General features: G+C 47.3%; 2 protein-coding genes across 2 annotated transcripts; both read left to right on the plus strand.

Annotated features, from left to right (window-relative positions):
• The first annotated feature begins 2,354 nt into the window (after positions 1 to 2,354).
• On the plus strand, positions 2,355 to 6,544 carry jtb (jumping translocation breakpoint). The gene is made up of 6 exons (XM_043684025.1): positions 2,355 to 2,463; positions 3,830 to 4,072; positions 4,664 to 4,704; positions 5,534 to 5,619; positions 5,781 to 5,860; positions 6,030 to 6,544. Exons 2-6 carry the CDS (start codon positions 3,873 to 3,875, stop codon positions 6,184 to 6,186), a joined length of 564 nt encoding a protein of 187 aa, XP_043539960.1. The 5' UTR covers positions 2,355 to 2,463; positions 3,830 to 3,872; the 3' UTR covers positions 6,187 to 6,544.
• Positions 6,545 to 18,242: 11,698 nt separating this feature from the next.
• msmp2 (microseminoprotein, prostate associated 2) lies at positions 18,243 to 20,002 on the plus strand. Its single transcript, XM_043684026.1, has 3 exons — positions 18,243 to 18,641; positions 18,762 to 18,870; positions 19,485 to 20,002. The coding sequence occupies exons 1-3, from the start codon at positions 18,542 to 18,544 to the stop codon at positions 19,657 to 19,659; spliced, it is 384 nt and encodes a 127-aa protein (XP_043539961.1). The 5' UTR covers positions 18,243 to 18,541; the 3' UTR covers positions 19,660 to 20,002.
• Positions 20,003 to 21,437: the final 1,435 nt, after the last annotated feature.

Here is a 21,437-nt window from a genome sequence, read left to right on the forward strand (position 1 = left end):
CATTCCTGAAGAAGGGCCTATGCCCGAAACGTCGATTCTCCTGTTCCCTGGATGCTGCCTGACCTGCTGCGCTTTTCCAGCAACACATTTCCAGCTCTGATCTCCAGCATCTGCAGACCTCACTTTCTCCTCAAAGTGTACATCTAAGTAGATTAATACTTTGAATGTTTGTTTGTTTTTGCCTCTCCCACCCTTACAGGCAGTGAGTTCCAGATTCCCACCACCTTCTGAGTGGCAACAAGTTTCCCCATGTCTCCTTGAAACATCCTGCCCTACCTTGGTCACTAATCCCTCCACACAGGAGAAACTGTAGATCTAGCCATGTCCTCTCCTCCCTCCCCTCTGCTCCACATCAGTCCAGTCTCTCTTCATAACGAAAACTCTTCAGCCCAGGCAACATCCTCATAAACCTCCACTGCACCCTCTCCTCTCCTAGAATGTGGATTTCAAAACTGTACATAATACTCTAGCAGTGTCCTAACAAATCATATGCCCTCCGACAGTGCGGTGCTCCCTCGGCGCTGACCCTCTGACAGTGCAGCACTGCCTCCAGGCTGCGTTTGAGTGTGTATCTAAAATCCCTGTGCTGTGTTGGTTTGCTGATCCCATAGTTCTGTATGCACGGAGGAGATAAAGGAGAGGGGATATGAATAAGCAGATTTTGCAGAATGAAGGCTTTGTTTCCTTTCCATAGCATTGTTATTTATCTTTCCCCAATATGTTTCTGCTAGTTATTTCCAGGACAATCCTCACTGAGCTGGAAGCCTCCCGGATATCGGGACTTCCTGACAGGTCGCTCTCTGATGCCCAGGGATCCGTGCACCTGCAGGAAGAAGCTGACCTGTTCAGCAACAATTCCCAGGAGCAAGGGAACCGCTCAGCTCCAGTGGGGCAGATGTCCCAGAGGCTGAGGGTCAGCCACCCTGAAGATTCACAGCTCCAGGATTCTGTCGGCAACTCCTCGTCTGAAAGGCAGGAGGACACATCCGACTCTGGCATGCCAATCCCAAGCACGGGGCATCTCCAGCAAGGACCACAGACAGAAGCACTCCTAGGGAATACCCTCCCTGTTAAACCTGGGCATGCCGATGAGATGTGAAATGGGACGTCAAGCACTTGCTAAGGACCGCGAGCCTCCTGCCCTCCCCTCACGGCCACTGAGTGACCGAGACAGTGCAGCTCTGAGCATTCCTGGTGAAGGGCTGCTGCCCGAAACGACGATTTTCCTGCTCGTCAGATGCTGCCTGATCTGCTGTGCTTTTCCAGCACCACTCTAATCTAAGCTCTGAGCATTGGTCACAGCCTCTGCTGACTGTTGGATCCTTCATGGTCCCCTCTCGATGAGAAAGCTGCATCTCGCCTGGGACTCCAAATGGGTGCTGTACACTTCCTCTGTGGTCTGGCCTTTCTAAATGACGAGTTTTGTAAATAGTTATTCAGAAATCCCTGTCCATCCGTCCACGCCTCTCTGTGCATGTCTCCCTCTGTATCCTGATCATTCATAAATACTGTTTTGACAAATAAATATTTTTATTGATATTTGCATACAATCAGACCCTCCGGTTGTTGGAGGTGGTTTTGATTTTTGTTTTGGTAAATTGTAAGTGTATAATGTTTTAGAGATATATTTATTCATGGATTTTGAAAGCTGGCCATAACCATCTATCCTTATCAGCGTATACCCCAAGTGATCTTGTTTGGAGCTTGTGTTAAAAAGGAGCCTTCTGCAGCCTTCACTGATCAAGAAACAAAATTATGGAATATTATTGAGCCAAGTGGCAGAAGCTGAGACACAAGCCAGATTATGATTGTATTGAATAGTGCAGCTGATTTGAAGGGCTAAATTCCTATGTTCTTAGAGTAGATAAACTGATCCCTGCCGGAGTCGGTGAGACTTACAAAGTCTATGGGGTTAAAAATCAACCCAGTCCACCCCAGTCCAACACCGGCATCTCCCAATCACAAAGTCTATGGGAGTTGAGGTTCTGCTGGAGTTGATGTTTCCCCTCTTGGACTCTGCAGGGATTGTTTGAACCTGCGCCGGGTTTCTCCAGTCACAACATCCTCTGAGCTTACTGGATTTGAAACATGATCCAGCTCCACTGAAGGAATAGCAATATATTTTTAAGTCAGGAGGGTGAGGGGCTCAGAAGGGAACAAGTTCCCCTCTATCTGCTGCCTTTGCCCCTCTGAATGACTGAGGGTGTTGGGTGAATTTCTCCTAAGTAGCGTTCCTGAAGAGCCAACTCCAACCTGCAGGGCGGCACTGTTCCTGGAGGACTAGGTCGGTGCTGCTTGTGCTGGCCGCTGGGAGGTGCCCTTCAGGGAGGTTACTTCCCCCTGGTCCTGCCTGCTGCAGGGGACGCTGTTGTGGCGCCGGGGGCGGGGGGGTCGCGCTTGGCCCGGTGGCGATCGTCGGCGTCCCGCCAGGAGATGGCGGCGGCGAAAAAAAACAGGCAGAAGGTGAAAGAGAGAGAGAAGGAAAACATACCCGGGGAAAGAGTGAAATAACCGGGATAGGGGGAGGGGGAAAGAATTACTGCTGTGGGCCCCGCTGGAATGTTCCAGAATAAACACCCGCGGGAGGGGGAGGGGTGTCCCTGGGGTTTGGAGCGGAGAGTGGTGTCCCTGGGGTTTGCGGGGTGTAGCGGAGAGTGGTGTCCCTGGGGTTTGCGGGGTGTAGCGGAGAGTGGTGTCCCTGGGGTTTGCGGGGTGTAGCGGAGAGTGGTGTCCCTGGGGTTTGCGGGGTGTAGCGGAGAGTGGTGTCCCTGGGGTTTGCGGGGTGTAGCGGAGAGTGGTGTCCCTGGGGTTTGCGGGGTGTAGCGGAGAGTGGTGTCCCTGGGGTTTGCGGGGTGTAGCGGAGAGTGGTGTCCCTGGGGTTTGCGGGGTGTAGCGGAGAGTGGTGTCCCTGGGGTTTGCGGGGTGTAGCGGAGAGTGGTGTCCCTGGGGTTTGCGGGGTGTAGCGGAGAGTGGTGTCCCTGGGGTTTGCGGGGTGTAGCGGAGAGTGGTGTCCCTGGGGTTTGCGGGGTGTAGCGGAGAGTGGTGTCCCTGGGGTTTGCGGGGTGTAGCGGAGAGTGGTGTCCCTGGGGTTTGCGGGGTGTAGCGGAGAGTGGTGTCCCTGGGGTTTGCGGGGTGTAGCGGAGAGTGGTGTCCCTGGGGTTTGCGGGGTGTAGCGGAGAGTGGTGTCCCTGGGGTTTGCGGGGTGTAGCGGAGAGTGGTGTCCCTGGGGTTTGCGGGGTGTAGCGGAGAGTGGTGTCCCTGGGGTTTGCGGGGTGTAGCGGAGAGTGGTGTCCCTGGGGTTTGCGGGGTGTAGCGGAGAGTGGTGTCCCTGGGGTTTGCGGGGTGTAGCGGAGAGTGGTGTCCCTGGGGTTTGCGGGGTGTAGCGGAGAGTGGTGTCCCTGGGGTTTGCGGGGTGTAGCGGAGAGTGGTGTCCCTGGGGTTTGCGGGGTGTAGCGGAGAGTGGTGTCCCTGGGGTTTGCGGGGTGTAGCGGAGAGTGGTGTCCCTGGGGTTTGCGGGGTGTAGCGGAGAGTGGTGTCCCTGGGGTTTGCGGGGTGTAGCGGAGAGTGGTGTCCCAGGGGTTTGTGGGGAGAGGTGTCCCTGGGGTTTAGGGAGTGTAGGGGGAATAGGTGTCCCTGCGGTTTGCGGGGGTCTGGTGTGTCCCTGCAATTTGGGGGTGGTGTAGGCGGAGAGTTGGCCCTGAGAATGATGGTGTCAGGTGGTGTGATCTGCCTGAGTTTTAGATACAGGGGTTATTTGATGAATGTTGGGGCGTGGGGTCATACGCGGAGATTCATGTCATCATACCTGCACCTTGTTGTTATTTGCCAGAAACCTGCTCCGTGGCTCGGAATGATTACAAGGATTCCCCATAATGACGCCTGATCCTATGCAAGCTCTCCAGACTGGTGCAAGCTCTACCATTTGCTGCTCTCAAATCATGTCTTTGAATTGTGAATCACAGGAGGCCCAGGATCCAGTCAGCAGCTGCAGGCATGGCCAGGCTTTCAGCTGCACAAACACCAGCCAATCATTCCTACTTACTCTGTTCTATCTCTTCATGTTGAATATCCGGTGAGTTAGAAATCAAACCCCATTAAAGATCCGATTTGTTACGCCCCAAGCCCCATTAAATATCCGGAGTGTTAAATTCTGATCCCCATGAAATATCCAGATTGTTAAACACAGCCCCATTAAATATTGATTTGGAGATGCCGGTTAAATATTGGTGTATTACACCCCGAACCCCATTAAATCTCTGGGAGAGTAACAGCCAGGGTTCCTGCTAATGATCTGAAGAGAGATGGGGGACCTTTTTCACACGGAGGATGGTGCTTATATGGAATGAGCTGCCAGAGGAAGTGGTGGAACTAAGTCCAGTTACAACATTTAAAAGATGTTTGGATAGGCATGTGGACAGGAAATATTTAGAGGGATATTGGCCAAGTGCAGACAAAGCGACTAATTTAGTTTGGGACACTGGTTGGCAATGGCAGGTTTGGTTGAAGGATCTGTTTCCATGTCCTATGGCTTCACAAATCAGCCGCAGTCCTGCTCCTGATCACTGTCCAGTGACCCTGCCTACAGGAACGGGAAATCAATCCAGCTGGTAAGAATGAGACGTGAAGTACTGGCAGTCGTGATACGTCTGTTATTATCTTTCAGGTTCAGTGAATCTCTGACATCACGTGAAGGAAAAGATTCAGGTATCTTCCTACTTTGTTCAAAATGAACAACTGTTATTTAGCGAGCACCTTGCTGGGTAAGAGCAGCCCTGGCACTATACACGAACATTATAAGATGCATTTTACATCAGGCATGGAAGGAAATAACTGGGACAAGTAACCAAGAGATCGGCTTTAACAGGTTCCCTCAGCATTTAGCAGGAGGGAAACACTTGAAGAGAATTTCTGACCTGAGAGTCAATCCTTTGCAGCACAAACCCTCCTTAACAGCACGGGGTGGGCTCCCAAAGCAACTGCACTTGGCAGCCCACTACCACCTTCTAAAGGGGCAATTAGGGATGGGCAATACGTGCTGACCCAGGCAGCGTCACCCGCATCTAAGGATCAATTCAGTAACATTCCCCCCACCCCACCCCACTCACAGAGTAGAGCATTTCAGACATTCACTCCACTGCCTTTTCTACCGAATGGGGAATGTGTAGAGGAAGCTTTGCTCTGCATTGAACCCCATGCTGTCCCTGTCCCAGGAGTGTTTGATGGCAGGGGGAGAGATAGTGTAGAGGGAGCTTTACTCTGTACCTAATCCTATGCTGCCCCTGTCCTGCGAGTGTTTGATAGTGAGGAACAGTGTAAGGGGATTTTTACACTGTATCTAACCCCGTGCTGTCCCAGGAATGTTTAGTAGGGGACACATAGAGGGAGCTCTACTGTGTATGTAACCCTGTGCTGTCCCTGTATCTTGGAGTGTTTGATGGGGAGCAGCGTAGAGAGAGGTTTACATTCAGTTTAGAAGAGTAGAGGGAGATTTATTGTGTTGTCCGTGTAGTTCCATGTTGCTGTCTATTCACAGTGAGCACCGTTTCAAATGCCCCGTGTTGGCAGGTCGAACAATTCTTTGTGGCAGAGAGCTGTAAGGAGTGCACACGCTTTGAGGTGGTAAGTGTCCTGTAAAGGCTACTGCTGGGAGTGTGGGTGTAAAGGGAGGGTTTGGGTCCCTGTGCCGGGGGAAAGGGGGAGTGGCAGAGGCAGACAGACGGGGCCTTGCCCAGCACCTGAGCAATTTGTTGATCACAGTCTGACTCCTGTGGTCTTTACAGAAAACCCGAGAAGCCTGCAGTACAACAGGATTTGTGGAAAAGATCAATTGCTCAGAGTCCCAGCGAGAGGAATATAAAAGGTAGGGATTGCTGGGTTCTTTGCTCATGGGGATGTTGTGGGGTGTCTTGTCTGGAATGGAGCTGGGAGGGGTAGGGATATTCAGTTGCACAGTTGACCGCTGGACTGTCTATGACTCTAACCTATCCTACTGAGGCTGTTTCAGAATGCTGTACTGTGTGCCTCTGCAGCTGCCGCTCCGCACTGATGGAGGAGACTCTGTTCTGGAGGTTCGAAGGCACCGTGCTAACACTCTCCATCATCTTCTCTGTGTTGGTCATTCACCGTCAGAGAGCACTGGACAGACTGGCCTCTGAGAAGGTCCGGAGACAAATTGAATCAATTTGACCTGTTTGCTGCCTCATTGTCAGACATTGAGACGGAGTATGGTTGCAGCTGAATACAAATAAGCACACACAGACCGGAGCACTCGAATCAGTATTACCTAGTGTTCTGTGTAGGCACGCCTCCAATCCGGTGCAGGAGAAAATAAGGACTGCAAATGCTGGAGAGTCAGAGTCGAGAGAGTGGTGCAGGAAGAGCACAGCAGGTCAGGCAGCATCTGAGGAGCAGGAAAATCGACGTTTCAGGCAAGAAGCCTCAATCCAGTACAATCTGACCAACTCAATTCCATCATCTGTTCAGTCCATGATCAAAATATACACCAATTATTGCCTCTGCCACCCTTGTGTGGCTCCATTAGAAATGACTCTCGTGTTTAAGGTTATTTGTGTGTGTGTGTGTTACTCTGAGCCTTGTGTGTGCATGCATGTGTGTGAGAGAGAGAGAGAGAGCATTACAGTGTGAGCCGGTTTGTGTGTGTGTCACACTGGGAGCCTGGTGCCTTTGTGTGTTTGTTAAACATGATCTTTTGAACAAAGTTGATAGGTTAGGTGTAGGTCACCACCACACAGCCTGACCTTGTACTTACTAATCCCAATGAGTGACTCTAAATCAGGAAAATAACCTGCTGTACAGAACGACAAGATGCTGGAGTGAAATATCAGGCTGTGTAGACTGAGAGTCATTTAGGGCTAAAATAGTGTGGAGAGCGCATTACCGTCAGTTTAAAAGAATATAACTTTCTTCTGTATTTAACTCTGTCCTGTCTCTATCCCGAGAGTATGCTGGGACTCGTCAACTGAGGTAGTATGGGCTGAGGTTAGAAACAGGAAAGCAGAGGTCACCCTGTTGGGAGTTTTCTAGAATAGTTCCAGAGATGTAGAGGAAAGGATAGCAAAGATGATTCTCGATAGGAGTGAGAGACAGGTTAGTTGTCATGGGGGACTTCAACTTTCCAAATATTGACTGGGTACAAGTGCTATAGATGGGTCAGTGTTTGTCCAGTGTGTGCAGGAGGGCTTCCTGACACAGTATGTAGACAGGCCAACAAGGGTCGAAGCCACATTAGATTTGGTACTGGGTAATGAGCCCGGCCAGGTGTTAGACTTGGAAATAGGTGAGCACTTTGGTGATAGCGATCACAATTCTGTTATGTTTACGTTAGCGATGGAAAGGCATAGGTGTATACCACAGGGCAAGAGTTACAGCTGGGGGAAAGGCAATTACGATGCGATTAGGCAAGATTTAGGAAGCATGGGATGGGGAAGGAAACTGCAGGGGATGGCCACATAGAAATGTGGAGCTTATTCAAGGGAAAGCTACTGTGTGTCCTAGATAAGTATGTACCTGTCAGGCAGGGAGGAAGCTGTAGAGCATGCGAGCCGTGGTTTACGAAGGAAGTGGAATCTCTGGTCAAGAGGAAGAAGAAGGCTTATGTTAGGATGAGATGTGAAGGCTCAGTTAGGGCGCTTGAGGGTTACAAGGCAGACAGGAAAGACCTAAAGAGAGAGCTCAGAAGAGCCAGGAGGAGACATGAGAAGTTGTTGGCGGATAGGATCAGGCTAAACCCTAAGGCTTTCTATAGGTATTTAAGGAATAAATGAATGACGAGAGTAAGATTAGGGCCAATCAAGGAAGTAGTGGGAGGTTGTGTGTGGAGTCAGAGGAGATAGGGGAAGCACTAAATGAATATTTTTCAACAGTATTCACTCTAGAAAACGACAATGTTGTCAAGGAGAATACTGAGATACAGGCTACTAGACTGGGTGTGATTGAGGTTCACAAGGAAGAGGTATTAGAAATCCTGCAGAGTGTGAAAATAGATAAGTCCCCTGGGCTGGATGGGATTTATCCTAGGATCCTCTGGGAAGCCAGGGAGGAGATTGCTGAGCCTTTGGTATTGATCTTTAAATCGTCATTGTCTACAGGAATAGTGCCAGAAAACTGGAGGATAACAAATGTGGTTCCCCTGTCCAAGAAGGGGAGTAGAGACAACCCAGGTAATTATAGACCAATGAGCCTTACTTCAGTCGGTTGGAAAAGGTTATAAGAGATAGGAATTATTATCATCTAGAAAAGAATAATTTGATTAGGGATAGTCAGCACAGTTTTGTGAAGGGTAGGTCGTGCCTCACAAACCTTATTGAGTTCTTTAAGAAGGTGACCAAACAGGTAGATGAGAGTAAACCGATTGATGTGGTATATATGGATTTCAGCAAGGCGTTCGATAAGGTTTGGTCGGAGTAACTGGAATGCAAAGTACTGGGCTAATGGTAAGATTCTTGGTAGTGTAGATGAGCAGAGAGATCTCGGTGTCCATGTACACAGATCCTTGAAAGTTGCCACTCAGGTTGACAGGGTTGTAAAGAAGGCATACAGTGTTTTAGCTTTTATTAATAGAGGGATTAAGTTCTGGAACCATGAGGTTATGCTACAGCTGTACAAAACTCTGGTGCAGCTGTACTTGGAGTACTGTGTACAGTTTTGGTCACCGCATTATAAGAAGGATGTGGAAGCTTTGGAAAGGGTGCAGAGGCGATTTACTAGGATGTTGCCTGGTATGGAGGGAAGGTCTTACGATGAAAGGCTGAAGGACTTGAGGCTGTTTTCGTTCGGGAGAAGAAGGTTGAGAGATGACTTAATAGAGACATATAAGATAATCAGAGGGTTAGATAGGGTGGACAGGGAGAGTCTTTTTCCAAGTATAGTGACAGATAGCTTTAAGTTGAGGGGTGATAGATATAGGACAGATGTCAGAGGTAGTTTCTTTACTCAGAGTAGTAAGGGTTTCGCAAGGTTTGTGAAGGTTTGTAGCTCAGGTTGAGGTTTAGGGTGTAGGTTTGCTCGCTGAGCTGTAGGTTTGATATCCAGACGTTTCATTACCTGGCTAGGTAACATTATCAGTGGCGACCTCCAAGTGAAGCGAAGCTGTTGTCTCCTGCTTTCTATTTATATCTTTCTCTGGATAGGGTTCCTGGGGGTTGTGGTGATGTCATTTCCTGTTCGTTTTCTGAGGGGTTGATAGATGGCATCCAGATCTATGTGTGTGTTTATGGCGTTGTGGTTGGAGTGCCAGGCCTCTAGGAATTCTCTGGCATGTCTTTGCTTAGCCTGTCCCAGGATAGATATGTTGTCCCAGTAGAAATGGTGATTTTTTTCATCTGTGTGTGGGGCTATGAGGGAGAGAGGGTCGTGTCTTTTTGTGGCTAGCTGGTGTTCGTGTATCCTGGTGGCTAACTTTCTTCCTGTTTGTCCTACATAGTGTTTGTGGCAGTCCTTGCATGGAATTTTTATAGATGACGTTGGTTTTGTCCATGGGTTGTACTGGGTCTTTTAAGTTTGTTAGTTTTTGTTTGAGAGTGTTGGTGGGTTTGTGTGCTACTAGGATTCCGAGGGGTCTCAGTAGTCTGGCTGTCATTTCTTAAACTTCTTTGGTGTATGGTAAGGTGGTTAGGGCTTCTGGCTGTGTTTGGTCTGCTTGTCGTGGTTTGTTCTTGAGGAATCTGCACACTGTGTTTTTTGAGTATCCGTTCTTCTTAACTACGCCAGCAACCATCCCAACACACACAAATGAAGCTGTATCAGAACACTATTCCAACGAGCCACCACACACTGCAGCAAAGACAAACTTCAGAAAACAGAGGAGAACCACCTATACAACGTATTCAAGAAGAACGGATACTCAAAAAATATAGTGAGCAGATTCCTCAAGAACAAACCACGACAAGCAGACCAAACACAGCCAGAAGCCCTAACCACCTTACCATACATCAAAGAAGTTTCAGAAATGACAGCCAGACTACTGAGAGCCCTCAGAATCCTAGTAGCACACAAACCCATCAACACTCTCAAACACAAACGTACAAACTTAAAAGACCCAGTACAACCCATGGACAAAACCAACGTCATCTATAAAAATTCCATGCAAGGACTGCCACAAACACTGCGTAGGACAAACAGGAAGAAAGTTAGCCACCAGGATACACGAACACCAGCTAGCCACAAAAAGACACGACTCCCTCGCAGCCCTACACATGGATGAAAAAACCCACCATTTCGACTGGGACAACACATCTATCCTGGGACAGGCTAAGCAAAGACATGCCAGAGAATTCCTAGAGGCCTGGCACTCCAACCACAACGCCATAAACAAACACATAGATCTAGATGCCATCTATCAACCCCTCAGAAAATGAACAGGAAATGACATCACCACAAACCCCAGGAACCCCATCCAGAAAGCAGGAGATGAGCTTTGCTTCACTTGGAGGTCGCCACTGATGATGTTACCTAGCCAGGTAACGAAACGTCTGGATATCAAACCTACAGCTCAGCGAGCAAACCTACACCCTAAGTAGTAAGGGTATGGAATGCTTTGCCTGCAATGGTAGATTTGCCAACTTTAAGCACATTTAAATCGTCATTGGACAAGCATATGGACGTACATGGAATAGTGTAGGTTAGATGGGCTTCAGATTGGTATGACAGGTCGGCGCAACATTGAGGGCCGAAGGGCCTGTACTGCGCTGTAATGTTCTATGTTCTAGTATTTGATGGGGACAGTGTAGAGGGAGTTTTACTCTGTATCTAACTTCGCCCTGTCTATCCTGAGTGTGTTTGATGAGGACAGTGTAGAGAGAGCTTTACTCTGTATCTAACCTCTGTATCTGTCCTGGGAGTGTTTGATGGGGACACTGTAGAGGGAACTTTACCTATAGTTAACCACATGCTGTTGCTGACCTGGGAGGGTTTGATGGGGGGGACAGTGTAGAATGACCTTTACTGTACCTGACCCTGTGCTGGGAGTGAGATGGGGACAGTGTAGAGGAAGCTGTCATGCAGCCTGTTTCTGTTAGTTTCTGGTTACTAATGTTACTATCTGGCCTCAGTAATGTTTGGAGCTCTTTTGTTTCGTTTCATTTCAAAGATAGGATGACGTCTCTGTTTACAAAAGCTGACTAAACACTCTGCTTAAACAGTGATAGCTGTCTCTGGTTTACATTAAACAATGCATTGACCCCTTGGTGTTGTAATTGCAATAATAGAGCAGGATGTTGAAGAATTGGGCTACTTTGGATTTAGTGTTGTGCACTAAGAAAGGGATTAGTTAGCCATTGTGCTGTAAAGGAACCTTTGAGAAATGAGAACGTAACCATCGCGTTAGAGAAGAACTGACTGTACTCTAGAAACAGCATTTAAAATATTGGTGATGTAATTATGTTACAACCACACGTTTGAAAAGTTCACACTTAAGAAAGTGTCCCCAATTTGTCAATCACATCACAACGAAATTGTGTTAACAAAATGCATATTTTAGCAGAACAACCTGTAAACCTTTAGATTCCCTACAGTGTGGAAACAGGCCCTTTGGCCCAACCAGTCCACACCAACCCTCCAAAGAGTAACCCACCCAGACCCATTTCCCTCTGACTAATACACCTAACACTGTGGGCAATTTAGCTTGGCTAATCCCCCTGACCTGCAATTCTTTGGATTGTGGGAGGAAACCCACGCAGATACGGGGAGAATGTGCAAACTCCACACAGACAGTCACCCAAGGCTGGAATCGAACCTGGTTTTATGTAAAGTTTCAATAACATGTAGATCATTCTGAAACAAGGGTGTTAAATCTGATCGAACAAATGGAGGGCTATGAGAAGCAAGTTGATGACCACACATTGGGAGAATACCTTAAAAGCATTAACGGGCTAATGTTTTAAGTGATACCAGAAAATCTAGAACATCTAGAAGTTAAAAAAAGGGGTTTATGAAAGAAAAGTGTAGATATGAACACTAGTACAATTCAGGAAAATCCAAAGGTTCATTATCGGTACATGAAGAGCAAAAGAATCACCATGGAGTGTTGTACCTACCAGTAAAATTCACCTGGACCATCTCTGATACCTCCCTCCCCTTCCTGGACCCCTCCATCAAAAACAACTGACTTGACACTGACATTTTTTTTTTTACAAACCCACAACTACCTGGATTACACCTCTTCCCACCCTACCTCCTCCATATTCCCAATTCCTCCACCGTATCTGCTCCCAGGAGAACCATTTCCATCACAGAACACACCAGATGGCCTCCTTCAAAGACCACAATTTCCCTTCCCACATGGTTGAGGATGCCCTCCAACTCACCTCATCCATATCCCACACCTCCGCCCCTAACCCCACCATAACAAGGACATGAGGTTAATAAACAAAGTTAGAGTGCATGGCCTTGGGAGAACTATATAAGTACGGATTGAGACTTGATTGATAGGCAGAAACAGAGCAGGAATAAACAATGTCACCAGCCCCTTGGGGAAGTGTGCTGATCCTCAAACCCCATTAATAATGGCTCAAAGTACACACAGCCCCCGAGTTACATGTGCGTAGAAATCAGGTTAACAAAAAACCAAGCTCCCATACTTAACAAGAACTACTGTTTATTATTAATGAATACATTTTATCCACAAACAAAACAGTGCACTATGAAGATATAACTCCTACTCATTGATACTTTAACCCCAAGGCATCAATGTGGACTTCACCAGTTTCTTCATTTCCCCTCCCCCCACCGTACCCTAGCTCCAATCTACCAGCTCAGCACCATCCTCATGACCTGTCCTACCTGCCAACCTCCCTTCCCACCTATCCACTCCACTACCTGCCAACCTCCCTTCCCACCTATCCACTCCACCCTCCTCTCAGACCTATCACCTCCATCCCCACTCCCCATTCTCCTATTGTACTCTTGGATACCTTCTCCCCGCCCCACCCCCCTCCCATTTATCTCTCCCCCCTGGAGGCTCCCTGCCTTCAGTCCTGATGAAGGGCTTTTGTCCAAAACATCGATTTATCTGCTCCTCAGATGCTGCCTGACCTGCAGTGCTTTTCCAGCATCACTCTAATCTAGTACATGGAAGCAGACAATGTAGACTGAATGCTCAACTAGCAGTTTGTCTTTTCACAAAAGGGGTATCACAGGCGATTAAAGAGGGATGTGAAATGTTCAATGAAGTAAACAGGGAAGTGCTGGGGGACAGACCTAAGGGGTGAATAAATCATGAGGAACAGAAGAATTGCATCCTCAAGAAGCCAAGGAGGATAATAGCAGATGTCCCAAGGATCACTTTCCGATCCTCACTGGATACAGATGAGCTTCCAGAGGATGGGAGGTCTTTGAATGTTTTCCTATTATTTGAAAAAGATGCCAGGGATGGGTCAAATAATTATGGACTGGTCACTCCAATCTCAGTGCTGAGCAAATTATTATATTTGAGACCGGATAAACCACCACTGGATTAAATCAGAGTCACGAGGTTTATTATGGGAAGGTCATGTCGAGTCATAGAGATGTACAGCATGGAAACAGACCCTTCGGTCCAACTCATCCATGCCAACCAGATATCCCAACCCAATCTAGTTCCAACTGCCAGTACCCGGCCCATATCCCTCCAAATCCTTCCTATTCATATACCCAGCCAGATGCCTTTTAAATGTTGTAATTGTACCAGCTTCCACCACTTCCTCTGGCAGCCCATTCCATACATATAACACCCTCTGAGCAAAAATGTTGCCTCTTACCCTAAACAAATGCCCTCTAGTCCTGGACTCCAGCCCAGGCAAAATACTTTGTCTATTTACCCTATACATGCCCCCCATAATGTTATAAACCTCTACAATTTCACCCCTGAGCTTCCGACACTCCACCTTCTTGACTATCCTATTTACCTGCAACTCTACTTTCAAGGAGCTATGAACCTGTATTCCAAGGTCTCTTTGTTCAGCAACACTCCCTAGGACCTTACCATTAAGTGTATAAGTCCTGCTAAGATTTGCTTTCCCAAAATGCAGCACCTCACATTTACCTAAATTAAACTCCATCTGCCACTTCTCAGCCCATTGGCCCATCTGGTCCAGATCCTGTGGTAATCTGAGGTAACCTTATTCACTGTCCACTACACCACCAATGTTGATGTCATCAGCAAACTTACTAACTATACCTCTTATGCTCACGTAAGAGGTGTCTTACTAACTTAATTGAATTCATCAAGATAGACCAATTAGGGTAGTGCAGCAGATGTTATCTACATGGACCTTTTCACTGTTTTGATCACTCAGCACTGCCCTTTGATGTGAAGGGCAGTGTTTGTCACTGGCCACTCGGATGTTTTCCTATCGTCCTGGTGGTGGAATTGAATAAAGATTTGTGCACTTTGTGTCTTTCACTGTGTCTCACACCTGCACAAACACACACACACACACACCATGGGTGCTGGGGATAAAATAAGCACTACCGCACTTAGGCGGTAGTGTGGGGGTTAAAAAAACATCTACATGGGCCTTAGTAAGGCATTTGACAAAAGTCTCACTGCAGACTAGTTAGAAAGACCAAGGCCCATGGGCAATTCAGCTGAGTTGGCTCAATAACAGGAAACAATGGACAATACTTGGTGGAAAATAGTTTCCACTGTTCGACATGGCTCCAAGGCATGACTGGGAAATTTGTAGGGAACACAAATTAGCCAAGTAATTGATGAAAAGACTGACTGCAGGTAGTGTCTGGTTGAGTAGGTGGGAAGGTAGCGAATGGAAGATGGAGAAACCAAAAGGATAAAAACAGCAGGCGTGTGGTCCATGTCCATAGCTCCCTGATGGTGGCAGAGCAGGTGAACAAGGTGGCAAATACATCATGAGGTGCACTCCATTAGGCAAGGTATTGAATACTAGATCAAGGCTGTAATGAGGCAGACATGAGGACCACAGATGCTGGAGATTACAGTCGAGAGCGTGGTGCTGGAAAAGCACAGCAGGTCAGGCAGCATCTGAGGAACAGGAGATTGATTAGGCCACTTTTGGAATGTTGTGCGCAATTCTCGTCTCCTTCCTATCGGAAGGATGTTGTGAAACTTGAAAGGGGTTTCAGAAAAGATTTACAAGGATGTTGCCAGGGTTGGAGGATTTGAGCTACAGGGAGAGGTTGAACAGACTGGGGCCTTTATCTGTGGACCGTCGGAAGCTGAGGGGTGACCTTATAGAGGTTCATAAGATCATGAGGGGCTCGAATAGGATAAATAGACAAGGTCTTTTCTCTGGGGTGGGGGAAGTCTAGAACTAGAGGGCATAGGTTTAGGGTGAGAGGGGAAAGATATAAAAGAGACCCAAGGGGCAACTTTTTCCACACAGAGGGTGGTACGTGTATGGAATGAGCTGCCAGAGGAAGTGGATGAGTCTGGTACAATTACAACATTTAAGAGGCATTTGGATGGGTATATGAATAGGAAGGGTTTAGAGGGATATGGGCCAGGTGCTGACAAATGGAGGTAGATTAGGTTAGCATATCTGGTCAGCACGGATGTGTTGGACTGAACAATCTGTTTCCATACTGTACATCTCTATGACAAGAAGCTTAGGGGTGATTCATCTGAGGAGTTCAACTTAATGAGGAGCTTGGATGGAGTGAATGGGAAAGATGTATCTTCCCTCATGGAGAGGTCAGTAACCTGGGGCCCAGATTTAACAGTTTTGGTAGGCACATCAAAGGGAGCATGAGGAAAAGCTATTTCACCCAGTGCGTAGTGGGTGTCTGGAGCTCTCTGCTTGATTTGGTGATGGAGACAGAAACCCTCAACTCATTTAAAAGAAAGTTTAATGTGCCCTTGAATTGCTGAAGGCTGCAGACTGGTGCTGGAAAAGATTAGAATTGGTAGCTAGTTTCAGTGAACACCGACATGATGAATGACCATTTTCTGATCATATGGTTTGAGAAATATTGGATTTGCTTAGGATATTATCTGCAGCATAGACTAGTGGATGAGATGTATTTGGATTTTGTAAGGCTTTTGATGAGGTTAATAAACAAAGTTAGAGTGCATGGCCTTGGGAGAACTATATAAGTACGGATTGAGACTTGATTGATAGGCAGAAACAGAGCAGGAATAAACAATGTCACCAGCCCCTTGGGGAAGTGTGCTGATCCTCAAACCCCATTAATAATGGCTCAAAGTACACACAGCCCCCGAGTTACATGTGCGTAGAAATCAGGTTAACAAAAAACCAAGCTCCCATACTTAACAAGAACTACTGTTTATTATTAATGAATACATTTTATCCACAAACAAAACAGTGCACTATGAAGATATAACTCCTACTCATTGATACTTTAACCAACCTGTAAAATGACTAGAGATACAAGAAAAAAAAAGGTGTTATGGCGGTGTGTGTGTGTTGGGGGGGGGGAAAACGAGGGAACACGATTCAAAGGGTTAGGCATTTCTTTACTTACCCAGATCTGTTTTCCAATCTTCATGATCTTTCACCTCTTAAGAGGCACAGGGCAATTGGCACATGAATTACAAAGTTTCTCAGTGACTGGTTAAAGGCTTACAGCATCTGATAGGAGAAAATAATCAGGTTTCTGCAGGCTTCAGGAACTTTTACCAGAGATAGAACTTGCTCTTCCAGCAGTCCTGTGACTACTCACCCTGTATTGTAAACACCCAAGGTGTTTCCCTGCTCAGAAGCCAGAGACCTGTCATCATATCCTGATGTCTTCTGGCATCTACAACTGGTCACATTGGTATAAACCAATCAGCAACTTACTGCTGGCCAAATCTCACTCTACACACATACACCCTGGTGGTGAGGGGTCTCTTCTTTCTTCTCCCACTGCTGTGCAAATCAGCACGGTAAACACAGCTCACAATGACTTCCAGTAAGTTGTTTTCATAGGTGCAGTCACTCCTTGGTTTTAAAACAATTCTCCCATTTTATTCAAAGTACAGAAATGTTACAATGTCTTTACAGATGTATCACGCTCAGGATGACAGGCTGCTACTCATGGGGTACCACAAGGATCAGTGCTAGGACCACAATCCTATGTAGCTGTGGACCCCAATGGGAATACGTCCATATCTGCTGGATGGGAAGGTAAATGGTGAGGAGGTTACGAGGGGAATTGGACACGTGAAGTGAATGGACTGGAACATGGCAGATGGAATACAATATGAATAAACGTGAAGTTACTTTGCTAGGAAAAAAAGTAGGGCTTGGGGAGTGTGAGTATCCAAACGAACCTGGTGCCCTTGTTCTTCAATTACTGCAAGTTGGTATTCAAGTGCAACAAATAGTTAGAAAGACAAATTAATACATTGGCCTTCATTGTAAGGAGATCCTATCACAGGAATAAAGATTGCAGTTGGATAGAACTTTGGCGAGACCACATCTGGTGTATTCTGTACAGTTTTGGTCCCCCTATCTAAGGGAGGTTACATTTGCCATAGGAGGAGTGCAGTAGAGGCTCACCAGTTAATCCCCGGGATGACAGGATTGACAAGATTGGGTCCGTAATTTTCAAATTTTCTAAAAAGCAGAGGTGATCTCCTTCGAGTGCAACATCCTCTCAAGTTATGACAGGGTGGAGGGAGATCAGATGCTTTCCCTGGCCGATGACTGGAGAACTGCGGGACGTAATCTCAGGAGAAGGAGCAGGACACTTCAGACTGAGCTAATGAATTTCTTCACACAGAGGATGGTGAATTGATAGAATACTCTGTCCAGAGGGCTGGGGAACCTCAATGACAGGGCAGTTTCAAAACAAATCAGGATTCTGGAAAATAATGACATGAGGGGATACGGAGGTAATGCAGGAACATTTGATCACAGAGTATAATCAGTCAAGGCAGGGTCAAACCCAATGGCCTACTCCTGTTCCTCTAGGCAAACTATGAGATCAGTAACTGAACTCAGGAACTTGTCATCTCTAGCAATTTGCACAGTAGATGCTGCAAGTATCAGATAAGAGGGTATGGTGTTCTGATGATATAACGGAGAGGTCTCTGTCTTTCTGAGGCCTTGTTATCTACCATCACTGTGTCAACCGCATCGTCGTCATTTGCCGGTAAATAAATAAAAGCGCAGCAAGAACCTGGCCTTATCACCAAGACAGATGGTGTGAGCACACGCTGCATCAATCTATGAACAGATTGTTAGAAATGGGAGTGACAGAACGCTGGACCAGTATAAATAGGTGAGGGATTGCCCAGAGTTAATGGGGGACGGACAGGGCAGCAGGAAAAGAAATTACTCAGCAGCAGGAAGGAAATATTCAGCAGCAGAAAAAGATCGTAAATTGAAATAAGTGGACGAGAGGAGAGAGTATTTCCAGCTGCAAGACTCAGGAACAGTTGCAGGTGGAGGCTGTGGGAAGGGCAGACAGACTGAGGACATGGGAAGACTGGGAGGACAGTAACGTCTAAGACAGAGAGATAACAAGTAGAAAAGGGTGTGAGAAAGCTAACAGGTCAAGAGACGGACGAGGACACAGACAGTGGTGAGAGAGACACAGCCAGAAACGTCAACTGATTTATGCCATGGTGCTGCTGAGGGGTGCAGTGAGATTTTTGTGCCTAGCTTTGATTCTGTTCCCTCACACCATACACACCGCAGGAGAATGCTTCTTTAACGGCAAAGGTGAAAGTAATTTCTGTTAACCTGGGAGCAGGAGGGTATTGTAATAGTGAGCGGTTATGAAATGGGACGGGCTAACAACTGGTTCCTTTTACACTAACCCCTGTCTGTATCTTTGTCTAGCCACCTGTGAACACAAGGGTGTCAGGCTGGAGACTGGAGACACTTGGATTAATGAAGAATGTTACCAATGTATCTGCCTGAAGCCCTTTGGAGTCGGCTGCTGTGACAGGTAAGTAGAAACCAAAACAGCAGGAGCACTTCATGGGGACATTCTGTATCTCAACCGGCATTGGATGTTTTGGGTTTGGGGGTGCTGGGGTCACAGTGTAGAGAGAGCTTTACTCCGTATCTAACGTCGTGATGGGTGTGTCTGATGGGGACGGTGTAGAGGGAGCTTTACTCTGTATCTAACCCCGTTCTGTCCCTGTCTCTGGGAGTGTTTGATGGTGGGATAGTGTAGAGGCAGCTTTACTCTGTATCTAACCCCGTGCTGTCCGTGGGAGTGTTTGATGGGGGACAGTGTAGAGGGAGCTTTACTCTGTATTTAACCCCGTGCTGTCCGTGGGAGTGTTTGATGGGGGACAGTGTAGAGGGAGCTTTACTCTGTATCTAACACCGTGCTCTCCCTGTCCTGGGAGTGTTTGATGGGGGTACAGTGTAGAGTGAGCTTTACTCTGTATCTAACCCCGTGCTGTCACTGGGAGTGTTTGATGGGGGACAGTGTAGAGGTAGCTTTCCTCCATTTCTTAACCCTGTGCTTGGGGTATGTATTCTCTGCGGATTTAACGCAGCCTGGGGTGGGGGTTGTATAATATGCTCTCTCAGCCTGTCTTTTCTTAATAGCGTGCCCCAACCTGTCGATTACCCTGACTGGTGCGAACTTATTCAGCGACCCAGCTCGTGCCTTCTGGCAGTTGTTATGAAAGCCAATCACAACATCCCATGCATCAGTAAAACCACCATGGGACGTCTTCGGCTTCAGAACAGCCACAAGGAAGAGGAAAACCCATTCTTCTAACATCTGGGGACCCAATAGGAAGCAGGAACCAGCCTTACCCTGCTCAGGCCCAGCCGGTGAAGCATTCAGTATTGCATCAATATCCCTGGGCTGTAATTCCACTCCATGAGAAACCGGCAGATATCACCAAATGTGATAATAAAGAGGGGAAGCGGTTAGCCCAATGTGATCCATGGCAAACTTCAGATCATCTTCAAGGATAGTTTTGCTGACACAGAACAATACAGATCTAACAGTCAGTTGGTTACGTTAATCTCACAGATTCCCACGGAACACTCCTCTTATGTTCAGGGTCTCAGCTGTGGTTGGTTTCTGTTTGATGCAATAAAAAAAAACCTGCAGAAATACCTTCTCCTGTGTTCACTGTTTAATGGGACAGAGTGCGCATTCTGAATAAAGGTCACAGGGTGGGAAATGTTAACTCTGCCTTCTCTCCAGAGACCTGCTGAGCCTCTCCTGCAATTTCTGTTCTTTTGTGTTTGAGGGAACTTTACTCTGTATCTGCCGTGTAAGTGGTCGCTAGAGATAGTGTTAGGTGGGCTTAAAGTAGAGGAGCTTGATCTATCTAGATTGTGCTGTTCGCAGTTTCAAAAGGATATTTGTATTGTGCTGTCCGTGTACTGAGTGTCTGATGGGACAGTGTAGAGGGAGCTTTACTCTTTAGCTAACCCCATCCTGTCCCTGGGAGGGTTTTATGGGAAGTGTCAAGAAATCTCTATATTGTTTATTTTCACTTCAGGACAGTAGAGAGCTTTATTCTGTATCTAACCAGGTAGTATTTTTCCTGAGGGTATTTGATGGGGACAGTATAAAGGAAGCTTCATTCTAAATCTGAGCCTTCAGGCGACAGTGAACAGCTCTGGTGATCAATATGGGTGACACCAGGCCCCCTTCAAAGTACAAGCAGGTGATTTCACTTTTGACCAAAGAAAGAAAGCGACAAGGTGTTGAGTGTTTAAATATTCAGAGGGACAATGTTTGTCCTGTAACCCGACCATGTGCTGGCTGTTGGAAACTTAGTCACTGGCTGCAGCTGGTGTATGACCTGTAACCAGATCCCACCGGGATAAATCCACACTGACAGTCAGTGCAACGAAGCCAGTCCCGGAGTTACAGCTGCAACCCAGGACTGAACAAAAATCCACGGCTGCCTCAGGAGTACGATGTTAATGAGGTAATTGTCATTTTTAATCAGAAGCTGCAACATTTAAAAAAACCTGGACAGGAGGCAGCGAGAACACTCACATCCCTCAGGCAATGGGTTGTGAACAGGGCAGAGTAATGGGGCCAAATGGCAAGTCGAGGGGTCGATGAAGAAGGGACATATGGGATGGAGGAGGTAGAGGGGGATAATGGTGAGAGGTGGCTCTGGCGCAGCACAGAATATCAGTGGCTTCTGAGGCGGGAGGGGGAAGCATCCTCTGGAACGGGAAAATGCCCACCTTCCACTCGGTAACCCTCACCCCAGGGCTACCCTTGACGGTCCTGGCCAGGGGCTACCGGGCTCAGAGAGACAGACTAGGGGGCCACAGACGAAGAAGTGACGCCCAGTTCCCTCTTCACATTCTCTTGAGCACCTGAACTGACCGTGTGTGAGAGTGTGACAGAGAGAGCAGGGCAGGATCACTCCCAGCTCTTCATCTCACTGACGCTCCCAGCCACTGGGTACAGGCTGAAGAAATGTGTTCGCAGGGAGGAAGGCGAAGACTGGTCCTTACAGAACCCTCTCTGTCCGTGTTGTCCATATATCCCACCAGATATATGGACAAGGGGGAGGG

The sequence above is a fragment of the Chiloscyllium plagiosum genome, chromosome 51 (genome assembly GCF_004010195.1).
Source record: "Chiloscyllium plagiosum isolate BGI_BamShark_2017 chromosome 51, ASM401019v2, whole genome shotgun sequence".
NCBI classification, from domain to species: domain Eukaryota; kingdom Metazoa; phylum Chordata; class Chondrichthyes; order Orectolobiformes; family Hemiscylliidae; genus Chiloscyllium; species Chiloscyllium plagiosum.